The sequence below is a fragment of the Embiotoca jacksoni genome, unplaced genomic scaffold (genome assembly GCF_022577435.1).
Source record: "Embiotoca jacksoni isolate LCO1_2020_lvr unplaced genomic scaffold, fEmbJac1.0.p SCAF_112, whole genome shotgun sequence".
Taxonomy (NCBI): Eukaryota; Metazoa; Chordata; class Actinopteri; family Embiotocidae; genus Embiotoca; species Embiotoca jacksoni.
Window position 1 is genome coordinate 35047 of NW_027185244.1, and position 25834 is coordinate 60880.

Genomic DNA, 25834 nt, shown 5'->3' on the forward strand with positions numbered 1-25834 from the left:
CAAATGCAGACCATTTATTAACATAAATATGACATTACATATTTGTTCATTATTAAATGTGTTTCAGAGAATTTAAATTAAGTTATTCTATTTAAAATGCTCTGCAGAAAACACTTGGCTGTCCAATCACAGCAGCAGGTCTGTCACAGGTCAAAGGTCAGCAAAGTTTCATTTGTATGATAATATTGTGTCGGTGACATCATCAAACCAAACAGCTCGGTGATTATTGATCTTTTATTGATCACATGTTCACATCGGATTCTGTTCAAACAGCCGAGAAAAAAAACTAACATTTTCTATTCCTGACCAATCAGCTGTTTTAACTGAACACACACACACACACACACAAAGCTGTAAAAAAATAAATCAAACTTTATCTAAAAATCTTTACACGAAAAAACTTGAAAACAAAAACATATGAAGTCCAAAAAAATTATGAACAGGAAGAGTTTACTGATAAACAGGAAGTGTGTGAGCGTTCCTTTACATTCGACAGGTGTCGTGAAATGCCTCCAGGGTCCTAAAGTCCCTCCATGTTGGAGGAAGTCCGTCCTGTAGGAAACGACCACAACGTTGACACGAAGACTGGAAGAGCTTAATGTAGCTACGGAGCCAGGTCTGCAGACAGACAGGTGAGAGACAGACAAGTCAGTAGACAGGCAGGGGAGAGACAGACAGGTCAGCAGACAGGCAGGGGAGAGACAGACAGGTCTGCAGACAGACAGGGGAGAGACAGACAGGTCTGCAGACAGACAGGTGAGAGACAGACAAGTCAGTAGACAGACAGGTGAGAGACAGACAGGTCAGCAGACAGGCAGGGGAGAGACAGACAGGTCTGCAGACAGACAGGTGAGAGACAGACAGGTCAGCAGACAGGCAGGGGAGAGACAGACAGGTCTGCAGACAGACAGGTGAGACAGACAAGTCAGTAGACAGACAGGTGAGAGACAGACAGGTCTGCAGACAGACAGGTGAGACAGACAAGTCAGCAGACAGGCAGGTGAGAGACAGACAGGTCTGCAGACAGACAGGTGAGAGACAGACAGGTCAGCAGACAGGCAGGTGACAGACAGACAGACAGACAGACAGGTCTGCAGACAGACAGGTGAGAGACAGACAGGTCAGCAGACAGGCAGGTGACAGACAGACAGACAGACAGACAGGTCAGCAGACAGACAGGTGACAGACAGACAGGTAGGTAAGAGACAGACAGGGTAGAGACAGACAGGTCAACAGACAGACAGACAGACAGACAGGTGATCAGGTGTCTCACCATGAAGGACCGGACCACAACGTCGGGCATCTGAGGCAGCTGGTAGTGCAGCAGGGCGGTGGTGGCGTGGTCCGTTACCTAGCAACAACATAACCAATCAGAGGGCTGTACACTCAGCACAGGTGAGCATTTCAAGATAGGACAGGTGAGTCTTACCTTCTGGAACACCTGGTACTGGGACTTGGTCCAAATGTCCAGCTGAGGAGGACAGACCAACAGGTTACCAGGGATACAGTCGACCAGATGGCAGTGGTTGCCTGTCAGGTGAGTTCTCACCTTTCCGTCCTCATTGTAAACATTCTCGTTGAATCCTCGAACTATGGTTCTATCGATGAACAGCGAGCGCATCACAACGATCGCCTTCAAAACCTTCCCCAGGGTCACCTGACAGGGAGACAGGTGAGACAGACAAGTGAGACAGACACCTGGTTACCGGGTGTGAGCATACCTGTACAGTCTGCATCAGAGTGTACCAGCAGGACGGCCGACGTCCCGTTGGGTCGGAACAGCTCGATGGTCATATCAGGAAACATCCTGCCGATCCGAGAGATGACATCATCCACGTACCTGTACACACAGGTATGCAGCATCACTGAGAGAGGCGGGGCTACAGTATCACAACATCACAGAGAGGCGGGGCTACAGAATCACAACATCACCACTGCCTTATTATGTAGATTATGTAGTACACACACACACCTGTCTAATACTGCGGTAGTAGACAGGTGTGTGTGTGTGTCTGTACTACTATAGGTGTGTGTGTGTGTGTGTGTGTGTGTGTGTGTGTGTCCTACTCGTGCAGTATTAGACAGGTGTGTGTATGTGTGTGTGTGTAGTACTATTGCAGTAGTCGTGTTGAGTAGTACTCACTGAGGAGGCAGCACCAGAGTACTGGGTTGGACTTTAGGTCGTCTCTTGGCTGAAGCTCCCATCTGATTGGCTGATCGTTTGAGTGACTGCTGATTCAACAAACTGGAGGCCAAACCAGCGTGATACTGCAACTACACACACACACACACAGTAAGCAGATTTACAACAGAGTACATTCACCTCCAGAACCCCCCCCCCATGTTAGCATGTTACCTTGTTAGACCACTTGTAGGCCTGCAGCAGCTGTGAGTACAGAGGAGTTTTATCCTGAACGGGATCCAGACTCAGCAGGCCGCTGTTATGGAGCGGATGAGACTCAGAGGGACGACCGACCAGACCGCTGAGACGCTCCAACTCACTGAGAAGGAGACAGGTGGAGAGAGACACGGGGAAAGAGAAAAGACAGGTGGAGAGAGACATGGGGAAAGAGAAAAGACAGGTGGAGAGAGACACGGGGAAAGAGAAAAGACAGGTGGAGAGAGACACGGGGAAAGAGAAAAGACAGGTGGAGAGAGACATGGGGAAAGAGAAAAGACAGGTGGAGAGAGACATGGGGAAAGAGAAAAGACAGGTGGAGAGAGACACGGGGAAAGAGAAAAGACAGGTGGAGAGAGACACGGGGAAAGAGAAAAGACAGGTGGAGAGAGACACGGGGAAAGAGAAAAGACAGGTGGAGAGAAAAGACAGGTGCGGAGACAGACAGGTTTGAGGTTCCAAACTGGCATTTTAGTCACATGATGCGCAAAAAGAACACCTGGCAGGTAAACTTGAAACTGATGATGTCACAGTGATCATAAAATTCTGATCAACAACAAATAACGCTAATGAACTAAAACCTATCTACGGCAGCCTGGAGGGACGTAAACAAATGTCAAACCAAATCCTATCCACAATTCAGTCAAGTCGCATTTAGGAGCCTCATTATCTTCAGCCAGGACAGATTTTTGTCAATAAGAAGTCTCCTTCTTCTACAGGATGTCCCGCTCAGTTCGGCATGTCATTATTTCATTTAGAGTTTCAGCCTCTGTTTTTTTTTTATGTCATCTGAATGTGGTCTGGTGTGGTAACAAGTTGTTGTGTAATGAGTGTAAAATCAGTAGAAATGTGATTGTTGTCTGGTGGGGGACTCACTTCAGGTCTCTGTTGACTGCCTGCAGGTTGTCCTGGAATTCGGCTATGAACTGCTTCTCTCGGCCCTCCAGGGTCTCCCGGTTCTTCATCCCATCCTTCAGGGACTCGAACACGCGGCTCACACTGGAGCGCAGCGCCTGAATGCCGCTGATGGCGTGAGAGAAGGCGTCCAGGTTCACCCCGACGTTCACCACGTCCGCCATCTTCTCCGCTTCTATTTTTTTCTGCTGGGGCTGGCGCGCAGAGATGACGTCACTGAGCGGGAGGCGTGTGGAGCGCTTTTTCACCATATTTAAATTCACAGAGACCAGAGTCACTGCAGGACGACTGCGGTCACAAACCTCTGAGCTGATGATGTTGTTGTTTATTTATTCAGTTTATTGATGTGTTTTCTGTTTTAAATTTTATTTTAAAGATGTAAGATTTTTAAAAACATTGTTGAAGAAGGTCCTCAAAACTGCAGTACCACCGAAGAGCAACAGGGGGCCTCCACAGAATCCTATTTAAAAAGCATCAACTTCTCTCCTGAAATACAGAGCGGGTCTTTATGGTGTCATTATCTGAGCTCAGGGTTCTGGTTCTGGTTCTGGTCCTCCAGCAGAACATCGGGATGGTTAAAAAAGATAGATATATATTTCCAACAATCTCATTCTTTTACACAAACTGATTAGGAAACTACATTTTTAATTTTAAATTAAAGCGACCCAGCGGTCCTTCGGAACCCAGTTTGAGAAGGAGGAGGGTTTGTGTCAGAGAGTCAGCTGAGTTTCAGACTTCAGAACAAACGAAGCTCTGAGAGAGAAGGAGGAGGAGGAAGAAGGGGAGGAGGAAGGAGAGGGGGAGGAGGATGAAAAGGAGGGGACAAGAAGGAGGATTAAAAAGAGGACAAACAGAAGGAGGAGTCCTGAGGAAGAGGAGGATTAAACAGAAGAGGCAGAGGAAGACAAAAGTAGAATCAGAGAGATCAGGAGGACAAATGTTTTATTGTGTCATTAATCAGCTTATCAAAGAATCAACGTGAGGACGGACCGAGAGACAGACAGGTGAGTCACTGAGAGACGGACAAGTGGACAGAATAACATGAACAGGTGGTTTAAAGGTGTCTCTGTCTTTGTTCTGTGGACATTTTCTGTCCAAACTTTAGTCCTCTGCAGCAGAACAGTGAACTGTCCCTTTAACTTGTTTAAAACAAACATATTCTGGGTTCTCCGTCAGATCAGACGGAGGTTCAGTGGATCAGACGGGGGTTCAGTGGATCAGACGGAGGTTCAGACGTCAGAGCAGCAACATCTTAATAAAGAGTGGACAAGTCTGTCCTCAGTTTCCCACTTTAATCATCACAAACAAACAGAGCGGAGGACAACTGTTATTGTCTGACATTATTTCTCTGGAGGACACCTGGTTCACATGACGACACCTCACACAGCTCACTGGAACTACGTACTGTTACTGGGGTACCGGACCCCGGATCAGAACCAGATCCATCAATCAGTTTTTACACCAACTGTCAGAAAAACGATTCTAATGGTGGCTCTGATGTTTCTGAGGGTTCTGGTGGTCCTGTGGTCCCTCTGATCCCTCCGGTCCCTCTGGTCCTTCAGTCCCTTTCGGTTCCGGTCCCTCTGGTCCTTCAGTACTTCAGTCCCGTTTGGTTCTGGTCGTTCGGTACTTCAGTCCCGTTTGGTTTGGTCCCTCTGGTCCTTCGGTACTTTGATCCTGTTTGGTTCTCGTCCCCTCAGGTTCTGGTCTTCCACAGCTTTCAGAGTTTCTAACTGGTTTTGTTGTTGTTTTGTTTCAGGTCTACGGAACATTTTCCTGACTGACACTGAAACCTTCAGGTGTAAACGTGCTCAGGTGACAAGCACAAGATGAGCAGCTGGTTGCCGTGGTAAACAGTCATTTGAAAAAGGCCTGACGGACCTGAACCTGTAAAAATGTGGGAGCCGACCTGGAGTGAACTCCTGATGAACTTCCGGTCTATCTGACTGTCCACCATGTCCCTCCCCCTTCTGCTCACCCGTCTCTTTGTCCTCCTCGTGCTCCTGGTCCTTCTGCCGCCATCGGGCAGGTGTCAGACCAGCAGTCAGTTTGACTTGTGCCGGTCTCTGCGCAGCTCGGAGGCGGGGCCAGGGTGGGAGTTTTACGCTTGTCAGCCCCCTTCAACCAACATGAAGGAGGTGATGCAGATCAGAGTGGACCCCCCCGGGATCACCTGTGGAAACCCACCTGAGAGATTCTGCACACTGGTCAGTCTGATAGACAGAGATGCACCTGAACACACACCTGAACACTCACCTTAACACACCTGAACACTCACCTGAACACTCACCTGAACACACACCTGAACACTCACTTGAACACACCTGAACACTCACCTGAACACACCTGAACACTCACCTGAACACACACCTGAACACACACCTGAAAACTCACCTCAACACACACCTGAACACTCACCTGAACACACCTGAACACACACCTGAACACACACCTGAACACTCACCTGAACACACCTGAACACTCACGTGAACACACACCTGAACACACCTGAACACTCACGTGAACACACCTGAACACTCACCTGAACACTCACCTGAACACACCTGAACACTCACTTCAACACACACCTGAACACACACTTGAACACTCACCTGAACACTCACCTGAACACACCTGAACACTCACCTGAACACTCACCTCAACACACACCTGAACACACACCTGAAAACTCACCTCAACACACACCTGAACACACACCTGAACACACACTTGAACACTCACCTGAACACTCACCTGAACACACCTGAACACTCACTTCAACACACACCTGAACACACACTTGAACACTCACCTGAACACTCACCTGAACACACCTGAACACTCACCTGAACACACACCTGAACACACACTTGAACACTCACCTGAACACTCACCTGAACACACCTGAACACACCTGAACACTCACTTCAACACACAACTGAACACACACCTGAACACTCACCTGAACACACACCTGAACACACACTTGAACACACCTGAACACTCACCTGAACACTCACCTCAACACACACCTGAACACACACCTGAAAACTCACCTCAATACACACCTGAACACTCACCTGAACACACACTTGAACACTCACCTGAACACACCTGAACACTCACCTGAACACTCACCTGAACACACCTGAACACTCACTTCAACACACACCTGAACACACACTTGAACACTCACCTGAACACTCACCTGAACACACCTGAACACTCACCTGAACACTCACCTCAACACACACCTGAACACACACCTGAAAACTCACCTCAACACACACCTGAACACACACCTGAACACACACTTGAACACTCACTTGAACACTCACCTGAACACTCACCTGAACACACCTGAACACACCTGAACACTCACTTCAACACACAACTGAACACACACCTGAACACTCACCTGAACACACACCTGAACACACACTTGAACACACCTGAACACTCACCTGAACACTCACCTCAACACACACCTGAACACACACCTGAAAACTCACCTCAACACACACCTGAACACTCACCTGAACACACACTTGAACACTCACCTGAACACACCTGAACACTCACCTGAACACACCTGAACACTCACCTCAACACACACCTGAACACACACCTGAAAACTCACCTCAACACACACCTGAACACTCACCTGAACACTCACCTGAACACACCTGAACACTCACCTGAACACTCACCTCAACACACCTGAACACACACCTGAACACACACTTGAACACTCACCTGAACACTCACCTCAACACACCTGAACACACCTGAACACTCAGGTGAACCAAACTGAACCCCACAGAATATCTGAGGAGACCTGAAGATGGAAGTTCAAATGTTTCCATCCAATCAAACATGTTTGAACTTTGTCATTGTGGGTTCGTTAGTGAAGGTTGAATTTAAATTTACAGCACATACTGATGATTTACATTTAATAACATAAAACATAATAAAAAACAGAATGTGATCATTTATAAATCATGTAAAAAACATTTGATGTGTTTTTAATAAGATAAAAAAAAAAATAAGATGAGATAAAAAAAGATGACCTTTTATCTGGAAATAAAATGATGCTCTCCTGTCAGTCATCATGTGACTCTTGCAGGGGTCCTGAGCCACAGGTTGGACACCACTGAACACACATGAGTCCATGAGTCGTGCTGTCAGTCTAATTGTTCCTTTGGGAAACTGAATTATTGATAAATGTAAAAGTACATGTTAATAATGGATTTAATGTCCCGCAACAAAAAACACTGAAAGTCTGAAATCAGAACCGACTGATAACATACATGAAGCACAGCACCATCGTGAAAAACAGCACATACATGAAGCAGATCACATACATGAAGAACTGCACATATATGAAGCAGATCACATACATGAAGAACTGCACATATATGAAGCAGATCACATACATGAAGAACTGTAACTCCACTTCATGTCTCCGACCACTTCTTTATCTCTTACTCTCTCAAACTGACAACCTAACCACATCAACAGACTCTGGACCTGTCCGTCACAACATTCACTCCCTCTCTCCCTCCTCTCTCCCTCCTCTCTCCCTCCTCCTCTCTCCCCCCTCTCTCTCTCCTCTCTCACTCTCTCCCTCCTCCCTCCCTCTTCTCTCCCTCCTCTCTCTCCCCATCTCTCCCTCTTCTCTCCCTCCTCCCTCCCTCTTCTCTCCCTCCTCTCTCTCCCTTCTTCTCTCTCCTCTCCTCTATCTCTGCAGCCAAAAGCTCTTTCTACCAAACCAGAATTTAATCCTCATTTTCCAACCACAAAAAGCTATTCTCCATCTTCTCCATTTTCTCCAACCTCCTCCCCCCTCCTCCCTCCATCCTTCCATCAAGCCACTTTGTCAACTACTTTACTAAAAAGATAGATGACATACGCTCCTCATTTTATAATCCATCTTCTATAACTACATGTCCATCATCTTCATCTCCTTTGCTTTCCTCTTTCACCCCCCCGTCTCCCAATCAAGTTGTTACCTTGGTAACCTCCACCCCCCCCCCCAACCACCTGCCCCCCCTCCCCATCCCATCTCACATTCTCCAGTCTATTGCTCCAGACCTTCTTCCTTTTCTCTCCATCTCATCAACACTTCTCTGTCAACGGTCTGTTTCCTGAACTCTCTGAAGGAGAGAGTGAACCCTCTCCTGAAGAAACCCCCCCTCAACCCGTCTGAAGTAAACAACTACAGACCGTCTCTCTTCTTCCCTTTCTTTCTAAAACTCTGGAGCGAGCTATCTTTGACCAACTCTCCTCCTATCTCCACCATAATAACCTTCTAGACCACCAGTCTGGTTTCAACAGACCACTCAACAGAGACGGTCCTCCTTCTGTCTCTGAGCAGCTTCACACTGCTAGAGCAGCCTCTCTGTCCTCTGTCCTGATCCTTCTAGACCTTCTGCTGCATTTGACACAGTGAACCACCAGATCCTTCTTTCCTCCTTCAGGACCTCGGTGTCTCAGGCTCTGCTCTCTCCCTGTTCTCATCCTACCTCAACGACCTCACCTACCGGGGAACTTGGAGAGGATCTGTGTCTGAACCTTGTCCTCTGACTACTGGTGTCCCTCAAGGCTCCGTCCCGGGTCCCCTCCTCTTCTCTCTGTACACCGACTCTCTCGGCTCTGTCCTTCACTCGCATGTCTTTTCCTACCACAGCTATGCTGATGACACCCAACTGATCCTCTCTTTTCCAGGTCTGAAACACAGGTAGCAGCATGAATCTCTGCCTGTCTGACTGACATCTCTCAGTGGATGTCTTCACACCACCTGGAAATCAACCTCCACAAGACCGAACTGCTCTTCCTTCCAGAGAAAGACTCTCCCACCCTCGACCTGACTACTACCTTCAACAACTCTGTTATCCCGACCCTGACTGATAAGAACCTCGGAGACACTCCACAGTCAACTCTCTCTTACTGCCAACATCACTGCAACAACACGTTCCTGTAGATACATGCTGCACAACATCAGGAGAATACGTCCTCTTCTCACTCAGAAGGACGTGCAGGTTCTGGTCCAGGCTCTGGTCCAGGTTCTGGTCCAGGTTCTGGTCATCTCACGTCTGGACTACTGTAACTCCCTCCTGGCAGGTCTACCTATTAGTACCATCTGACCTCTGCAGCTCATCCAAAATGCAGCAGCTTGACTGGTCTTTAACCTCCTAGATTCACTCACACTACTCCGCTCCTCCCCCCCTCCTCATCTTCCTCCTCCTCCTTCTCCTCCTCCTTTACCTTGAACAGTAGAACTTTAGTATCTTAAAATAGAACTTACTGATAGAACTTTGTAGTTTGGCTTTCTGGAAGAAATTGTATTTTCTTGATTCTTGTTGTTCTGGTTTAAACCCTCATGGTTGAAATGAACTTATTGTAAGTCTTTGGATAAAAGAGTCAGATAAATTAAATGTAAGGTAATGTAACTGCACATACATGAAGCAGATCACATACATGAAGCACAGCTAAACTTGTTGAAACACATTGAACATATACCCTGCAGGATATAAAGCTAGTCAGCGTGTTAACGTGTTCGGTTAGTCATACAGGTGTGCTGCTCTGTAGCTGCCAACAGCTCTGACAGGTATGAGCTGTCACTCAGTCGTCATAGGGATTGACAGCTCAGTGAAACAACTGGAACTGTCTCACAGCAGAATGGTTGAAAGATGTGTGACGTGGTCCCGCTGAGGTCGGACTGAAAGGTCGCATCATGTATGGAAAACATTTTACATGCGTGTTCAGGATCAATACTTCTGATCAGTGAACAGGAAACATTCTGAAGTAATGACACATCCACCATGTCTTCATGTTCCTGTTAGTTAGTTAGTTAGTTAGTTAGTTAGTTAGTTAGTTAGTTAGTTAGTTAGTTGGTTTGTAGGTAGGTAGTCAGTGTAATGTGGGTCAATAGTGACCTGCAGAGTGACAGTTGGCAGCAGCAGCTGAAGTTAAAGGATAAACCTCCAACACACACTGATCAGATTAGTCCCTGTTAATCCATCACTCTGCACATGTATGTTAGTGGGACTCCCGTGTTAAAGCTGCTGCTGCTCAGGAGTCATGAACAGCAGGTTAGACTGATCCACCAATCAGGAGCAACGTCAATCAGACGTGTTTGAACAGGAACCGCCCCTGATTTCCAGTCAGAGAACCGGCTCTTAGTTCTATTGATCCAGTCAGAGAACCGGTTCTTAGTTCTATTGATCCAGTCTGAGAACCGGTTCTGACCCAGTCAGCAGGCTTAAATCAGCGTGTGACATCACTCTATCGGACAGGAAATTAAATATGTCAGCGTTCATGATGACATCACAGTGAAACATGTCGGTTGGAGTGTTATCTCAGTCTCACCTGTCTGCAACACGCCAGGTACTGACTCCACCTCCTGTCCAAAAGGAGCAGGTCAAGAGCCACACCTGGATTTGTACCTGCAGACGTGTCCAAAGCTCCACCCCCTCCATCTGAGATGTTTGTTTGTCGTGTGTCTGCAGGAGAACCCGTACCTGTGCAGCGACGAGTGTGACGCCTCCAGCCCCGACCTGTCTCACCCTCCACAGCTGATGGGAGACAGGGAGAGGGGGGGGCTCATCACTTACTGGCAGACCATCACCTGGTCCAGGTATCCTGAGCCGCTATTGGCCAACATCACTCTGTCCTGGAACAAGAGTCTGGAGGTGGTCGATGACATCATCGTCACCTTCGAGTACGGCCGACCAACCAGCATGGTACTGGAGAAATCCACCGACAAAGGTGATTAAACAACCTAACCCTAACCACACAGATGTTCTGATGGTCTCCTGGACTCACAGTACCGGGCCCAGTTCAGAACCTGAGGTTCCCCACCAAGCGTCAACAGAACGTTCTGCCTTTATTTATGGAGCAACTTTCATAGAACCATCTTTAATAGATCAGCACCTTTCATAGAACATCTTTAACAGAACAGCACCTTTCATAGAACCATCTTTAACAGAACAGCACCTTTCATAGAATTATCTTCAGACCTTCAGTCTATCAGACCCACGGGACTCCTCATAGGTTTCACTAAGCGGCAATGGAGGATCTGAGGGTCTGTTGGGCTCCAGTCTGAGAACTGGATCAGGGCAATGATTTAAAAAGCAACTAAAGAATCTGAAAACCAGCCGGAGAACCGTAACGGTGTGTTTGTGTTTCAGGGGGAACGTGGCAGCCGTATCAGTACTACGCCGACGACTGTCTCGAAGCCTTTGGCATGTCGCCTAAACAGGTCTCTGATTTAGCACCGAGTAACTTAACCCGGGTAATCTGCACCGAGCAGTACTCCCGCTGGGTCGGAGCCAAGGTGAGTGGCAGAACCGACGGTCCAAGCAGAAGTTTAAACAACGTTTTGTTTACTGTTGTTGATGTGAACCCGACAGGAGGAGAAGGTCGTGGTGTTTGAGGTCCGCGCTCGGTTCGGGGTGTTCGCCGGTCCGAAGCTCATCAACATGGACGCTCTGTTCACCCGGCTGGAGACCATGAAGGGTCTCCAGGACTTCTTCACCTTCACCAACCTCCGACTGAGACTCCTACGCCCGGCGCTGGGAGGAACCTACGTCCAGAGAGACAACTTGCTCAAGTACTTCTACGCTATTTCCAACATCGACGTCCCGGCCAGGTAATGAGGCAACGACAACCTCCACCTCCTGATACCTGAGGACCTCGACCCTGATCACCTAATCACCTGACTACACCTGACACATGACTGACTCCACCCACCAACAAGCCCGGCACCAACATCCTGTCAGAGAGGAAGCCATCTGTCAGGGTGTACACCTTCTGACACCTGACCACAACAAACACACCCACAAACTGGACCACATCTGTGTTACCGTGGTAACCTCAGGTCCAGGGGTTTCAGGTTCAGGTTCACATTCACATTCACGTTCAGGTGGGGGTGTGGTCTCTCTGACAGGTGTGTGCCCGTGTGTCTCTCAGGTGTAAATGTAACCTGCATGCGTCTCAGTGTGTCCTGCGTGATGCAACGCTGCAGTGTGAATGCGACCACAACACGTCTGGACAGGACTGTGAGAGCTGCAGCCGAGGATTCAAACCCTGGAAACCAGGATCATACCTGCCCCTGCCCAAAGGGACCGCTAACATCTGTATGTACCTACACACACACACACACACACACACACACACACACACACACACACACACACACACACACACACACACACACACACACACACACACACACACACACACACACACACACACACACACACACCAGTATGAAGATTCACTGTATTTTCATTCTTGTGTCTCTCAGGTGAAGCAACAGAAACTGCAGCCAGTAAGTACTGACCACCTGCCTGTCTTCTCATCTGTCTGCTCACCTGTCTGTCTGATCACCTGTCTGCTCACCTGTCTGTCTGATCACCTGTCTGTCTGATCACCTGTCTGCTCACCTGTCTGTCTGACCACCTGCCTGTCTGCTCACCTGTCTGCTCACCTGTCTGTCTGACCACCTGTCTGTCTGATCACTTGTCTGCTCGACTGTCTGTCTGCTCACCTGCCAGTGTTGCATTGTGGGATAACACTTCTTCAAACATCCACATGAATCTGTGCAGCTTCCTAAAATCAATCAAATTGATACAAATGAATACAAATGAATACATACATCAAACATAAAACTATTGATTAGGGTAGTTGATGTTTTCCTCCCAGGTGAGTGTTGAGGTAGCTGTATTACATCATTTCATGCACACTCTGATTGGTCGATCACATGAGGCAGTTAGTTAGAGAACAGAGAGCATCCTAGGAAGAAAGTCCATGAAACACACGGACAGATGGTGTGTTTACTTAATCTGTGTTAATCTGTCAGTCACCTCACACACACACACACACACACACACACACACACACACACACACACACACACACACACACACACACACACGATGCCACAGTGACAGATGACAGTTGAACACATTGATCAGCTGATTATAGTCATGTGGCAGCAGATGAATCCTCGGACCTGGACAGAACCAGCGAACCTCCAAACGGACCTTCTGACTGATTCTGAATGAAGAACCAGTCCTGAAGGAGGATTCGTCTGGCCGTCTGTGGATTCAGCTGCTGTTACACAAACATTAGAATCCAGTAGAGTTCTCTGCAGAGCACAGACTGTGTGGTTCTACTGTCCTCAGTGACACCAGACTAAACTAAGTCCAGAATCCCGGTATCTGCACACAGAACAGGACCAGACAGAGCAGGAGCTGAAGAAGAGGAGGTTTAGTCTGGGTGGGTTTAGTCTGAGGAGGTTTAGTCTGGGTGGGTTTAGTTTGAGGAGGTTTAGTCTGAGTGTGTTTAGTCTGAGGAGGTTTAGTCTGAGTGGGTTTAGTCTGAGTGGGTTTAGTCTGAGGAGGTTTAGTCTAAGGAGGAGGTTTAGTCTTAGGAAGAGGTTTATATCTAAACTGTCCCAAGAGAACCGGGGTACCGGTGCAGTAAGAATCCAATAAGAACGTTCCCAGTTTTTTGTTCTGCAGAGTTCAGTCCATTCTGTAGAGAACCGATTCACTAAAAGACACAACTCTTCTTCTCTGACAGCGGCTGGTGACTCTAACTCAGCAGCATCTGATAGACCTTCTGCCTCATCAGATGGAGTGACTGACACTACTGCTGTTACTACTACTACCGCTATTACTACTACCACTACTACTACTACCACTACTACTACCACCGCTAGTACTACCACCGCTACTACTGCTCCTGCTGCTGCATCAACCGGCAGTCCTCCTATTGCTACTGATAGTACTACTATCACCACTGACGGTACTAGTATCACTACTGACAGTACTACTATCACTCCTGACAGCACTACTATCACTACTGACAGTGCTATTGCTGCTATAATCGTCAGTAGTATCCAGACTGACACAATTGCTGTTGTTGGCACTACTACTTCCACTACTGTCAGTACTACTTATGACTCTACCACAACTACAGCCAGTACTATTACTACTTTTAAGTACATGTTGACAACTGATACAAGCACAGGAAGTCCTCTTACAGTTTCAGATACAGTCATTCCTGCTACTCCCACCACTGACACTTGGAGTATTACTGATGTAGAAACAAGCACCGTGAATGGTACTACCCCTAGGTCTGACAGTGACGGCAATCCGGCTTCCAGTATGTTCATACAAACTTTCTTTACTGGTACTAATGATGCTGGTGAGTTTACTGGAACAGGTGCAGACTCCACCACAACATTCAATGCAGTGTTTACTGCTGTCAGTGGTGCTTTTAGTACTGCAGGTTCTGATGCATTTCCAGACTCAAGTAGTACAGCAGGGCCATCAGCAGGAACAGCTCTGGAGACTGGAGACACTCTGTCCAAATCAGCTCCCACAGAACCTGACACCACCACTCCCAGTACCACCATTAGTACCTCCAGTACCACCAGTAAAAGTCCCACTATCCCTGGCCGTAGAACTGACTTTGAGGTGTCTATTTCTGACCCAGTGACTCCACCCTCTGACACCACCTCAGAATCCACCTTCTCTGGGACTGGTAATACCAACCTGGTGACCAGTACTGTTCCACCCTCTGCTGGTGCAGAACCATCAACAGGAATCCTGCCTACAGCAACCTTCCTAGAAATAAGTCCATCCAGTGACAGGACTTCATCTGGAGATACTCCACCCACTGTGTCTGCCCCAACCAGTCAAGCTGGAAATGTTCTACCTACAGCAGGAGCTGATTCAACCTTTGTTCCTCCAGACATTCCAATAGATGTACCTTCTCCAGATGGAACAATGGGACTACCATCTCTGAATACGCCTTCTCCTGATGAAGCCCTTCTTTTTGTACCAACCCCTGTTGAACCTCCTCCTGATGTAGCTCCCCCAGATATACCTCTTCCAGACATTCCTTCTCTTGAAGTACGTTACCCAGATGTGTCTCAAGAAGTACCATCTCCAGTTAGACCTCCCCCGGATGGAGCACTTCCTGTTGTACCATCCCGTGGTGAACTTCCTCCTGATGTAGCTCCCACCGATGTACCTTCCTCAGGTGTACCTCTTCCTGATGTACCTCTCCCAGATGTGATTCTCCCAGATGTAACACTGGAAGCACTATCTCCGGATAGACCTCTTCCTGGGGAAGCTCCTCCTGTCGTACCATTCTCTGATGTCCCATCTGCAGAAGTGCCTCCTCCTGTTGTAGCTCTGGAAGGACCACCTCCTGATGTACCACCTCCAAATAAACCTCCTCCTGATTTATCTCTTCCTGATCTACCTTCTCCAGATGTTCCTCCAGAAGGGCCACCCTCTAGGACTCCAGACACTTTGATATACGGATCTCCCCCAGCTGTACCTCCTCCTGATGTACCTTCTCCTGATGCACCTCCTGCTGATCCACCTCCCTTTGATGTCCCTCCTCCAGAATTACTTTCCGAAGAGACATCCTCTAGAACTCTAGAAACCTTGATAGATGTACCTCCTTCTGATGTACCCTCTCCTGATGGAGCACTTCCTGAAATACCTCCTCCTGATGCTCCCCCTCTAACTCCAGATGCTCCTGTAGAGTCCTTGTTGCCTCCCGCTGAAGGAGGAGGAGGTGGTCCAGCATCAGACACCAGGTCCACCACCTTGGATCAGTCTGACCCTGCTGGTGATCTGGCCCCTATTGACTTTACCTTCCCTTATCCAGAAGATCCCAATTCAATTAAAACTGGACAAGACTCAGGATCTTATTCTGAACCTGTGCCTTCTGGGGAACTTGGAAATATTACAAATAAATCCCGTGGATCTGTTAATGCTCCTGCATCAAATTCGGGTGACCCAGGGCTGGATCCTCTTTCAGCAGGGCAAGACACAGGGGAAACAGGGAATGGTGAACCAGAATCAACTGGATCAGATTCTTCTGTGCCAGACATTGAAAGTCTTGTTTTAGATCCTACAACCCGCCCTGGCGTAGATTCTTCAGCAGCCCCGAATGAAGGGAAGTCTTCTGAAGAGGAATCAGTTGGACTATCAGGAGGGTCAGAGTCTGAGAAAAAGACAGGCTCTAAACAAGAGAAGACAGGTACAAAAATGACAAACTGTGATCAGTCAGATTAGATTTACTGTGAACACACACCGGTGTAAAATATATCTTTGCTAGCATTCTTGTAACTTGACAAAAAAATATTCCCATCAAAAGGCTTACTTTTGGGGGATGGTCCAGTTGTCAGGAGGCTAAAAGCTTCAAAAACCATAATTTAGTTGGACCTTGAGAGTTTTTGGAGTTTTAAATGTTTTTAAAGTCATTGGTAAATGATGCCCTGATATAGTTTACTGACATTGATAAGGTTTTTGAGTAATATGGAAGTAAAGGTTATAACTAATTAAACTCTTCCTGTCAGGTTACAGTGTCTGCTGGTGGATTTTAGAGGTTTCTACATGTTAAATATGCAAAACTGGCAACATGCAGTGTATTCATACAAATTTAAATGTATTCTTTCTTTGTTTGAACCAAACAGTCAGTGAGGCCAATGAGGAAACAACCGACAAAACTAAAGAGGAAATAAAAGATAAAACTAAAGAAGGAGGAGGGAAGGAGAAAGAGGAAAAAGGTTACGAAAAGAAAGGTACAAATTGTAGAAACAGTTGTGGTACTGCCACCTACTGGCTAGTGGTGATAATAGCAGCGTCGTCGTAGCTGTAGCAATAGTAAGAAAAGTACTAATATATCTGATGACCCTCTCTCACTATGAGTGGTCAAGTGGTGGTGCAGTGGTGACCCCTGACCTCATGTTGCCATGGTTGCACACCTCGTTCTGTGTCCAATCCAGTCCAGAAGATTCTGATTCCAGGAGGACCAAAGTTCAGTCAGCTGTCCAAAATCGCCTACGTCAACTTCCAGGGTAAGATTTACCTCTACACAACATTTCTATGTGTTGTTTAAAACAGCAAACTAATGGCAAAGTAACGGCCATGTGGGAGGGCTGTGAAAACTTTAAGTTGTCCATCAATGTAGTAATTAGTAGCATTTATTAGTATTATTTGTTAATGTTTACTAATATTGTTTATTAGTAGCTTTTATTAGTATTGTTTATTAGTAGCATTTATTAGTATTTTTTTATTATAAGCATTTATTAGTATTGTTTATTAGTAGCATTTATCAGTATTGTTTATTAGAAGCATTTATCAGTGTTGTTTATTAGAAGCATTTATTAGTATTGTTTATTAGTAGCATTTATCAGTATTGTTTATTAGAAGCATTTATCAGTATTGTTTATTAGAAGCATTTATCAGTATTGTTTATTAGTAGCATTTATTAGTGTTGTTTATTAGTAGCATTTATTAATATTGTTTATTAGTAGCATTTATTAGTATTGTTTATTAGTAGCGTTTATTAGTATTGTTTATTAGTAGCATTTATTAGTATTGTTTATTAGTAGCGTTTATTAATATTGTTTATTAGTGTTTTTTATTAGTAGCATTTATTATTATTGTTCATTAGTATTGTTTATTAGTAGCATTTATTAGTATTGTTTGTTAGTAGCGTTTATTAGTATTGTTTATTAGTAGCTTTTATTAGTATTGTTTATTCGTAGCATTTATTAGCATTTTTTATTAAAAGCATTTATTACTATTGTTTATTAGTAGCGTTTATTAGTATTGTTTATTAGTAGCATTTATTAGTATTTTTTATTAGAAGCATTTATTAGTATTGTTTATTCGTAGCATTTATCAGTATTGTTTATAAGCAGTGTTTACTAGTATTGTTTATTAGAAGCATTTATTAGTATTGTTTATTAGAAGCATTTATTAGTATTGTTTATTAGTAGCATTTATTAGTATTATTCATTAGAAGCATTTATTAGTATTGTTTATTAGTAGCATTTATTAGTATTTTTTTATTAGAAGCATTTATGAGTATTGTTTATTAGTAGCGTTTACTAGTATTGTTTATTAGTAGCTTTTATTAGTATTGTTTATTACAAGCATTTATTAGTATTGTTTATTAGCAGTGTTTACTAATATTGTTTATTAGTAGCTTTTATTAGTATTGTTTATTAGTAGCATTTATTAGTATTTTTTTATTAGAAGCATTTATGAGTATTGTTTATTAGTAGCATTTATCAGTATTGTTTATTAGAAGCATTTATTAGTATTGTTTATTAGTAGCTTTTATTAGTATTTTTTATTAGTAGCATTTATTAGTATTGTTTATTAGTACCGTTTATTAGTATTGTTTATTAGTAGTGTTAATTAGTATTGTTTATTAGTATCTTTTATTAGTATTGTTTGTTAGTAGCATTTATTAGTATTGTTTATTAGTATTGTTTGTTAGTAGCATTTATTAGTATTGTTTGTCAGTAGCGTTTATTAGTATTGTTTATTAGTCATTTTTATTAGTATTGTTTACCGAACAACACCCGGCTCTAACTAGTACGACCTAAATGAACCATCACATGACTTATTGTTGTGCAGCTGTTTCTCTTCCTTTCACCACAAACGTCAACATGTTGAGTGACGTCAGACCGATTTATCGGAGTTCTCACAATCTGAGTTTTTAACCATCCTGATGACGATAAATCTTTTCCACCACATAATAAATGACTTCCTGTCAGCCTGATGTTAATACACACTATCTATTAGAGAATATAGTAGAACTCCAGATTCTAACAACTTGAGGGAAAACTTCTTGTTGATAAGAAGCATTTTAATATAAATACAACTCACTGAAAGCGGTTGGAAACGTTGTAATGTTGTTTTATCCTGTAAACTACAGCTGCCCCGTTCACTTCTATGTGATGACAGCCCGGTCTGGTCCTGACCAATGTGGCAGACTTGTTGACATATCGCAGCAAAGTGTGGAAGTTACCGTCTATGTATATATGTCTATGGTTCAGACTCCTCCCCTGGTAGCTCTGACCTCTCCCCCTTTCTGGTTCATGGTCACCAAAAAGACGTAAAGACCTGATCAGGTGACCACACGGTCATCGGGATGGTCAGACTGATGTGTGTCTCCTCCATCAGTGTGTATCTTGTTGCTTGATGTCGTCATGCTGGGCCTGTGGGCGGGGTTACAGGCAGAAGGTGGGACTTCTTTGTTAAGTGTTCGTTCTTGTTCAGATACCTGAACCCTGAAGCAGGTCCAACATCCCATAATATCTCTGTTATCATGAAGCCGGTTCAACCAATCAGCTCTGAAACCGTTCACGTTAAAGGGGGGGGGAGGGGTTGCAGCCAAGCTCCACGTCATCTCTTACCATGACTGACGTCGCTGTTTAGTCAGTGGGCGGAGCTTCAACAGAACCTGCTCCAGAGCAGATTAGGCCTGCAGTTTCCATGGCGACGTGAACCAGCTTCATTAAAACCCAGTTAAACCTGATGTTACCGCAGTAACAGGTCATGCCGGTCAGACGTCCAGGTGAGCTCAGGTGTGTCCTTGTGTCTCCGTCAGACTGCGACTGTAACGGTCACTCCAACCGCTGCAGCTACATCGACTTCATCAACGTGGTCACATGTGTCAGCTGCAAACACAACACGCGAGGACAGAACTGTCAGTCCTGTCGCCTTGGTTACTATAGAAACACATCGGTGTCCCTGGAGGACGAGGACGTCTGCACAGGTACACAACACACACTGGGGAGGCCGTGGTTCAGACAGTAGAGTGGGTTGCACACTAATCAGAAGGTTGGTGGTTCAATCCCCAGCTCCTCCTGTCCACATGTCTAAGTGTCCTTGAGCAAGACACTGAACCCTAAGTTGCTCCTGATGGTGAACCATCAGTGTGTGAATGTTCTCCTGATGGCAGCACCTTGCATGGTGATCTGTCTCATTAGTGTGTGAATGGAAAAACATGTTAAAGAGCTTTGAGACCAAAAGGTGATAAAACTATACAAGTACAGACCATTTACCATTCACACTCACACTCACACACACAGTAACACACAAAGACACTCAGTGTGATGATGCAGATGAAGGTGTCTGTCTAGTGTCAGTGTGATGAAGATGATGATGATGAAGGTGTCTGTCTACAGTGTCAGTGTGATGATGATGATGATGATGAAGGTGTGCGTCTACAGAGTGTCAGTGTGATGAAGAGGGCAGTGCGTCTCCTCACTGCTCCGACTCCGGTCTCTGTCAGTGTAAAGGCGGCACCACAGGGAGGCGCTGTGACTCATGTCTACCTGGATACACCCGGAGAGTAGGCGTGGCCGGCTGCACAGGTACACACAGGTACACACAGGTGATCAATAAGGTGACTGATAATCAATAATCACTGGTCCTGTCCATCAGAGAAGGGATGCGATGACGAGCGTCTGCTCTGTCAGAACGGAGGAACCTGTGTAGACTTGCAGCGCTGCGTCTGTCCAGACGCATTTACAGGTAAAGTCACACCTTGATGATGTCACAGCTAGGTGGTGTGGGTGGGATTTGGAGGTCTGATGATGTCATGTGGGTGCAGGTATGTTCTGCGAGAAGAGGGTCTGTCTGAAGAAAAGCACTTGCCTTGACGACGCTGAAGGCTCCTCCTCCCCTCTGACATCACTCCTTTACCTGCTCACCCTCGGTCTGATCACCTCCACCTTCTGCTGACCCCGCCCCCTGACGCGAGTACATGCTCACCAATGACATCACACGCGGATGTTATTAAAGATGATATGAAATATAAACATTGACTGTTTGTTGTTTACTGTCCAGTGACGTCAGTCGTAAGTCATCAATGATCCTGAGGCAGCGACACATCACAGACGAGGTCAAAGGTTAAAGGTCAAAGGAGATTTATCACTTCACTTCTCCAACTCTGTTGGGCTAAAACCTGCTGCCTTCATTACCCACAATGCACCTGCAGCTTCACCCACAGTCTGTACATAAAAGTGTTCGTAGCTTCTGGTCTGAAAAATTTGTCAGATGCGGAAATGCCTTAAAGTGTAATACCACCGAGTGCCACTAGAGATCAGACCAGCTGTCCATTAATCAGGATTCATTAAACCTGGGTTGAACCAGCTGTAGTTGATGATACAGACATGTTTCTGATTGGTAACATGGAATAAGATAAGATGATATGATATGAGATAAGATGAGACTTTATTGATCTCACAGTGGGAACTTTGTTCACCACAGCAGCATAGAAACACCGTGAGGAAATAAAGTTAAGCACACAATAAGAAAAAATTACAAAATACACATGCAAACAAAATAAGATTGATAAAAATAATATTTTTTAGAAAAAGTACAAAAAATACGACCAATGTATAAATACCCAGACAAAAAGAAAAATACACTTGGAGTGAAACAGTGTCTGTAACATACAGCGCTGCATCATTACAGGTGGTGGAACAGTCTGACAGCGAGACAGAGACAGAGAGACAGAGTATGTACTGTTTACATCCGCTGACATCACTGTTTACTGTTTACACCGCTCTGCAGCTCCAATCAGCATCACATCAGACGGAGTCTGTGCAGTTAAGCTATATATGTGACGTCATCAGAGCGCGTCTCCAGCTGATCAGCAACATGAAGCGGATGTGGCGGACGGGAGCGACCTTGTTGGTCGGAGCGGGACTCGGAGCTTCAGCGAGCCGCCTGCTGAGCGTCAGAGGCCGGGAGGAGGAGGACGAGGAGGACGAGAAGGACGAGAGTCCCGGTCTGCTGAGCAGAGTCCCGGTGGTTCCGGTACCGATGGTCCTGGGTGTCCCTTCGGTCCACGCCGCCGAGCTTACGGTGAGCGTGTCCGTCCGTCATCAGAGGACATGTGACTGACCACTACATTCCTGGTCAGACCAGATGTCTCATGGTTTGTTTGACAGTTTGAGACAATAAGAAATAAAGTGTTTTGTCTCTGAGTGTCCACAGTGTCTGTCTATCTCTCTGTCTTGTCTGTCCTCCACAGAGACAGACAGACGGTTGTCTGTGTAGTTTCTCTTAACTAAGAAAAATCTCCTCCAGTTTCTGTGATGGGATCATCTCAGGAGTTTTGTTTGTCTGTTTGATTTATAAAGCACCAAATAACAACACAGGTTATTTCATGGCACTTAACACATTAAAGTCTTTACAGCAGAACTTTACAACATTATACATGTTGGTTGGTTGGTTGGTTTGTTGGTTTGTCAGCACCTGCCTGTTCAGTGTGTCTGAAGGTCTCTGATGTGTCCCTGATGTCGTCCAGGTGAGTCCAGGTGGATCCGGAGCAGTGATGAAGTACGGCTTCCCCTCATTGGCCCACATCAAGACCAGAGAGTCCTACGTCACCTCCTACGACCCCCGCACACGCACTGCATCCTGGGTAATAGAGAGCCTTAACCCTGCCTCACTGAGCGGCCCCTCAGACAGGAAGTACTGCGACTTCAAAGAGGACGACAGGTGAGACGGACAGGCAGATAAACAGGAAGACGGGTAGATAAACAGATAAACAGGAAGACGGGTAGATAAACGGATAAACAGGAAGACAGGCAGATAAACAGGAAGACAGGCAGATAAACAGGAAGACGGGTAGATAAACGGATGAATAGGAAGACAGGCAGATAAACAGGAAGACAGGCAGATAAACAGGAAGACAGGCAGATAAACAAACAGGAAGACAGGCAGATAAACAGGAAGACGGGTAGATAAACAAACAGGAAGACAGGCAGATAAACAGGAAGACTGGAAGATAAACAAATGGGAAGACGGGTAGATAAACAAATAAACAGGAAGACAGGTAGATAAATAACAAGATAGATAAAACCCTGTTTCCTAAACAGTTGTGATGCTGTGTAAAATGTAAATAAAAACAGTGATGATTAATTATAAACATAAACTTATATTTAATATAAAACAGATCAAAGACAACAAACTGAGATGTTTTATTGTTTTATAAAGATATCTTCTCATTTTGAATCTGATGCAGCAACACGTCTCTCTAAGTTGTTCCAGGATCATGTTCACCACTGAGCTGCATCACCTCTTCTTTTAACAACACTCTGGAAACATTGGGGAACTGAGGAGACCAGTTTTTGGAGTTTTGAAAGTGAAATGTGGTCCCATTCTGAGGATTTCAGCTGCTCAACAGTTCAGGGTCTCCTTTGTTGTATTGTTCATGTCCTGATGCTTCAGCTGTTTTCAATGATTGACAGGTCTGGACTGCTGGAGGCCAGTTTATCAGCGGACTCTTCTACTAGAGAACCATGCTGTTGGAATACGTGCAGAATGTGGTTGGACGTTGTTCTGCTGAAATAAACAAGACCTTCCCTGAAAGAGACGTTGTCTGGATGGCAGCATATGTTGCTCCAAAACCTGAATATATCATTCAGCATTAATGCTTCCTTCCAGATGTTCAAGCTACCCATGCCATGTGCACTAATGCATCCTGTACCATCACAGATGCTGGCTTTAGAACTGAGCTGATAACAAGCTGGATGGTCCCTCTCCTCTTTAACCTGGAGGATGCAGCGTCCATGATTTCCAAACAGAATCTCAGATTGTGATCCATCAGACCTCAGGACAGTTGTCCACTTCACCTCAGTCCATCTTCAATGATCTCGGTCCAGAGAAGGCGGCGGTGTTTCTGGATCATGTTTCTATCTGGTTTCTTCTTTGGAGAGTTTTAACATCATTTGTGGACGCAGCGATGAACTGTGTTCACAGACGATGGTTTTCACAAGTGTTCCTGAGCCCATGCAGTGATTTCCACTCCAGAATAGTGTGTTTTTAATGCAGTGCTGCCTGAGGGCCCGAAGATCACCACCATCCAATATTGGTTTCCAGCCTTGTTCCTTGTGTTCAGAGATTTCTCCAGATTCTCTGAATCTTTTAATGATATTATGAACCGTAGACGATGAAATCCACTAATTCTTTGTAGTTTTACGTTGAGGAACATTATTCTTAAATTGTTGCACTATTTTCTAACACAGTCTTTCAGAGTGGTGAACCTCTCCCCATCTTCACTGCTGAGAGACTCCGCCTCTCTGACATCATCTTTTTATATCCAATCATGTTACTGATCTGTTGCCATGGTAACATAATTAGTTGTCAGCTGTTCCACCAGGTGTTTATTTTTTTATTTTTACACAACCTTTCCAGTCTTTTGTGGACCTTGTCCCAAGATTTGATAGACATGTTGCTGCCATGAAATTCAAAATGATAAACAGGAAGACAGGGTATTTAAATGTTTCAAAGATGTTTATCAGCAGTAAATGTTTTTGTTTATTTTTGTGTTTTTTGTATTTGTGTTTGCTCTTGTTTGTTTTGTGGGCAGCGTCCATGTTTTCCACAGATCGACCAGCGCTGACTACAGGGGAAGTGGCTTTGACAGAGGTCACCTGGCTGCAGCAGCCAATCACAAGTGGAGTCAGAAGGCGATGGAGGACACGTTTTACCTGAGCAACGTGGCTCCGCAGGTAAACGGACGGAGAGAGACCAGACAGACTAACCTCCATCACCATGGTAACTGATGGTGCTAACTGAACCTGGTTCAGTTCTAGATGTCAGATCAAAACACAAGAAAGTACCACCTACGGACCAATCAGATCTCTCTGAAAAATGACATCACCGATCAGAGAAGATCTGTGGAGCTCAGTGTTGAAGTCCAGATGATCTCAGATCGTCTGGATCTGTTGGACTCGGGTGTTTACGGATGTTCAACACACGAGTCACATGGCGTCTGTCGTCATGAAAATTTGCTGCTGTCTGAAGAGAGAGAGGGAGGGGGTTTGGGGGGAGCTTGAGTCGCAGTGTCAGTGTTTAGCACCGCTGACTGTTCCTTGAATCCAGGTTCCAGTTGAATGTTGTTTGTGTCCAGAACCCTCACCTGAACCAGAACACCTGGAATCACCTGGAGAAGTTCTGCCGCTCGCTGACCAAACGCCACCACAACGTCTACGTGTGCACCGGCCCGCTCTACCTGCCCAGGTAACTCCTCCTCCTCTGCTTCTTCTGTGGTGGCCGAGGGCTGGGCGACAGGATGATGTCATCGTGTGTGTGTGTGTGTGTGTGTGTGTGTGTGTGTGTGTGTGTGTGTGTGTGTGTGTGTGTGTTGCAGGCAGGAGGCTGATGGGAAACTCTATGTTCGGTATCAGGTGATTGGAAGAAACCATGTCGCCGTGCCAACACACTTCTTTAAGGTGAGGCTCACCTGTCTGATGATGTCATCGCTGACACCTTTCTTTCAGCTGATGATGGTGATGATGAAGATGATGATGTGATGAAGATGGTGGTGATGATGATGATGATGATGATGGTGATGATGGAGTCTTTCTCCTCAGGTGTTGATCCTGGAGCAGGCAGACGGTAGGGGGGTGGAGCTCCGCTCCTACGTTTTACCAAACGAACCAATCGATGAGAAGATTCCTCTGGAGCGTTTCCTGGTTGCCATAGAAACGGTGGAGCGGGCGTCAGGCCTCCTGTTCGTCCCAAACATCATGAAGAGGACGAGCAGCCTGCAGGCCATCACTAACAGATAGCACCGCATTACCCACAATCCCCTGCTGCTGAGTCCCTCACCCAATAAATGTTGATCAATAATCTGTCTCTGGTTAATCAATCACAACATTAATCAATC

The 25834-nt window shown here is 45.6% G+C and overlaps 3 protein-coding genes across 4 annotated transcripts; 2 read left to right on the forward strand and 1 right to left on the reverse strand.

The window, feature by feature from the left end:
* Positions 1–220: 220 nt before the first annotated feature.
* med27 (mediator complex subunit 27) lies at positions 221–3481 on the reverse strand. Its single transcript, XM_069143608.1, has 8 exons — positions 3275–3481; positions 2357–2501; positions 2144–2274; positions 1747–1840; positions 1550–1657; positions 1430–1471; positions 1274–1351; positions 221–618 (listed from the first exon to the last, which is right to left on the reverse strand). Exons 1-8 carry the CDS (start codon positions 3475–3477, stop codon positions 484–486), a joined length of 936 nt encoding a protein of 311 aa, XP_068999709.1. The 5' UTR covers positions 3478–3481; the 3' UTR covers positions 221–483.
* Positions 3482–4194: 713 nt separating this feature from the next.
* Positions 4195–20934, forward strand: ntng2a (netrin g2a). Of its 2 annotated transcripts, XM_069143609.1 has the most exons (13): positions 4195–4317; positions 5073–5520; positions 10825–11083; positions 11506–11651; positions 11728–11966; positions 12287–12453; positions 12624–12647; positions 16821–16928; positions 17133–17204; positions 19754–19921; positions 20379–20522; positions 20593–20682; positions 20762–20934. In XM_069143609.1, the coding sequence occupies exons 2-13, from the start codon at positions 5269–5271 to the stop codon at positions 20890–20892; spliced, it is 1800 nt and encodes a 599-aa protein (XP_068999710.1). In that variant the 5' UTR covers positions 4195–4317; positions 5073–5268; the 3' UTR covers positions 20893–20934. The 2 variants fall into 2 exon arrangements, with proteins under 2 accessions (XP_068999710.1, XP_068999711.1); XM_069143610.1 differs by lacking the exons at positions 16821–16928; positions 17133–17204.
* Positions 20935–21707: 773 nt separating this feature from the next.
* endog (endonuclease G) lies at positions 21708–25793 on the forward strand. The gene is made up of 6 exons (XM_069143655.1): positions 21708–22020; positions 22466–22659; positions 24533–24674; positions 25076–25185; positions 25316–25397; positions 25539–25793. The coding sequence occupies exons 1-6, from the start codon at positions 21814–21816 to the stop codon at positions 25734–25736; spliced, it is 933 nt and encodes a 310-aa protein (XP_068999756.1). The 5' UTR covers positions 21708–21813; the 3' UTR covers positions 25737–25793.
* Positions 25794–25834: the final 41 nt, after the last annotated feature.

Excerpts from the sequence above, each read along its gene's own strand:
- endog (XM_069143655.1), top strand. The coding sequence starts at position 21,814 with ATGAAGCGGATGTGGCGGACGGGAGCGACCTTGTTGGTCGGAGCGGGA. Across the intron at positions 22,021-22,465 it reads TCCACGCCGCCGAGCTTACG|GTGAGTCCAGGTGGATCCGG; the intron begins GTGAGCGTGTCC and ends GATGTCGTCCAG. Across the intron at positions 24,675-25,075 it reads TGAGCAACGTGGCTCCGCAG|AACCCTCACCTGAACCAGAA; the intron begins GTAAACGGACGG and ends GTTTGTGTCCAG.
- med27 (XM_069143608.1), bottom strand. The coding sequence starts at position 3,477 with ATGGCGGACGTGGTGAACGTCGGGGTGAACCTGGACGCCTTCTCTCAC. Across the intron at positions 2,275-2,356 it reads CCTACAAGTGGTCTAACAAG|TTGCAGTATCACGCTGGTTT; the intron begins GTAACATGCTAA and ends GTGTGTGTGTAG. Across the intron at positions 1,658-1,746 it reads GGACGTCGGCCGTCCTGCTG|GTGACCCTGGGGAAGGTTTT; the intron begins GTACACTCTGAT and ends TCTCCCTGTCAG.
- ntng2a (XM_069143609.1), top strand. The coding sequence starts at position 5,269 with ATGTCCCTCCCCCTTCTGCTCACCCGTCTCTTTGTCCTCCTCGTGCTC. Across the intron at positions 11,652-11,727 it reads CCCGCTGGGTCGGAGCCAAG|GAGGAGAAGGTCGTGGTGTT; the intron begins GTGAGTGGCAGA and ends TGAACCCGACAG. Across the intron at positions 16,929-17,132 it reads AAAAGGTTACGAAAAGAAAG|TCCAGAAGATTCTGATTCCA; the intron begins GTACAAATTGTA and ends TGTCCAATCCAG.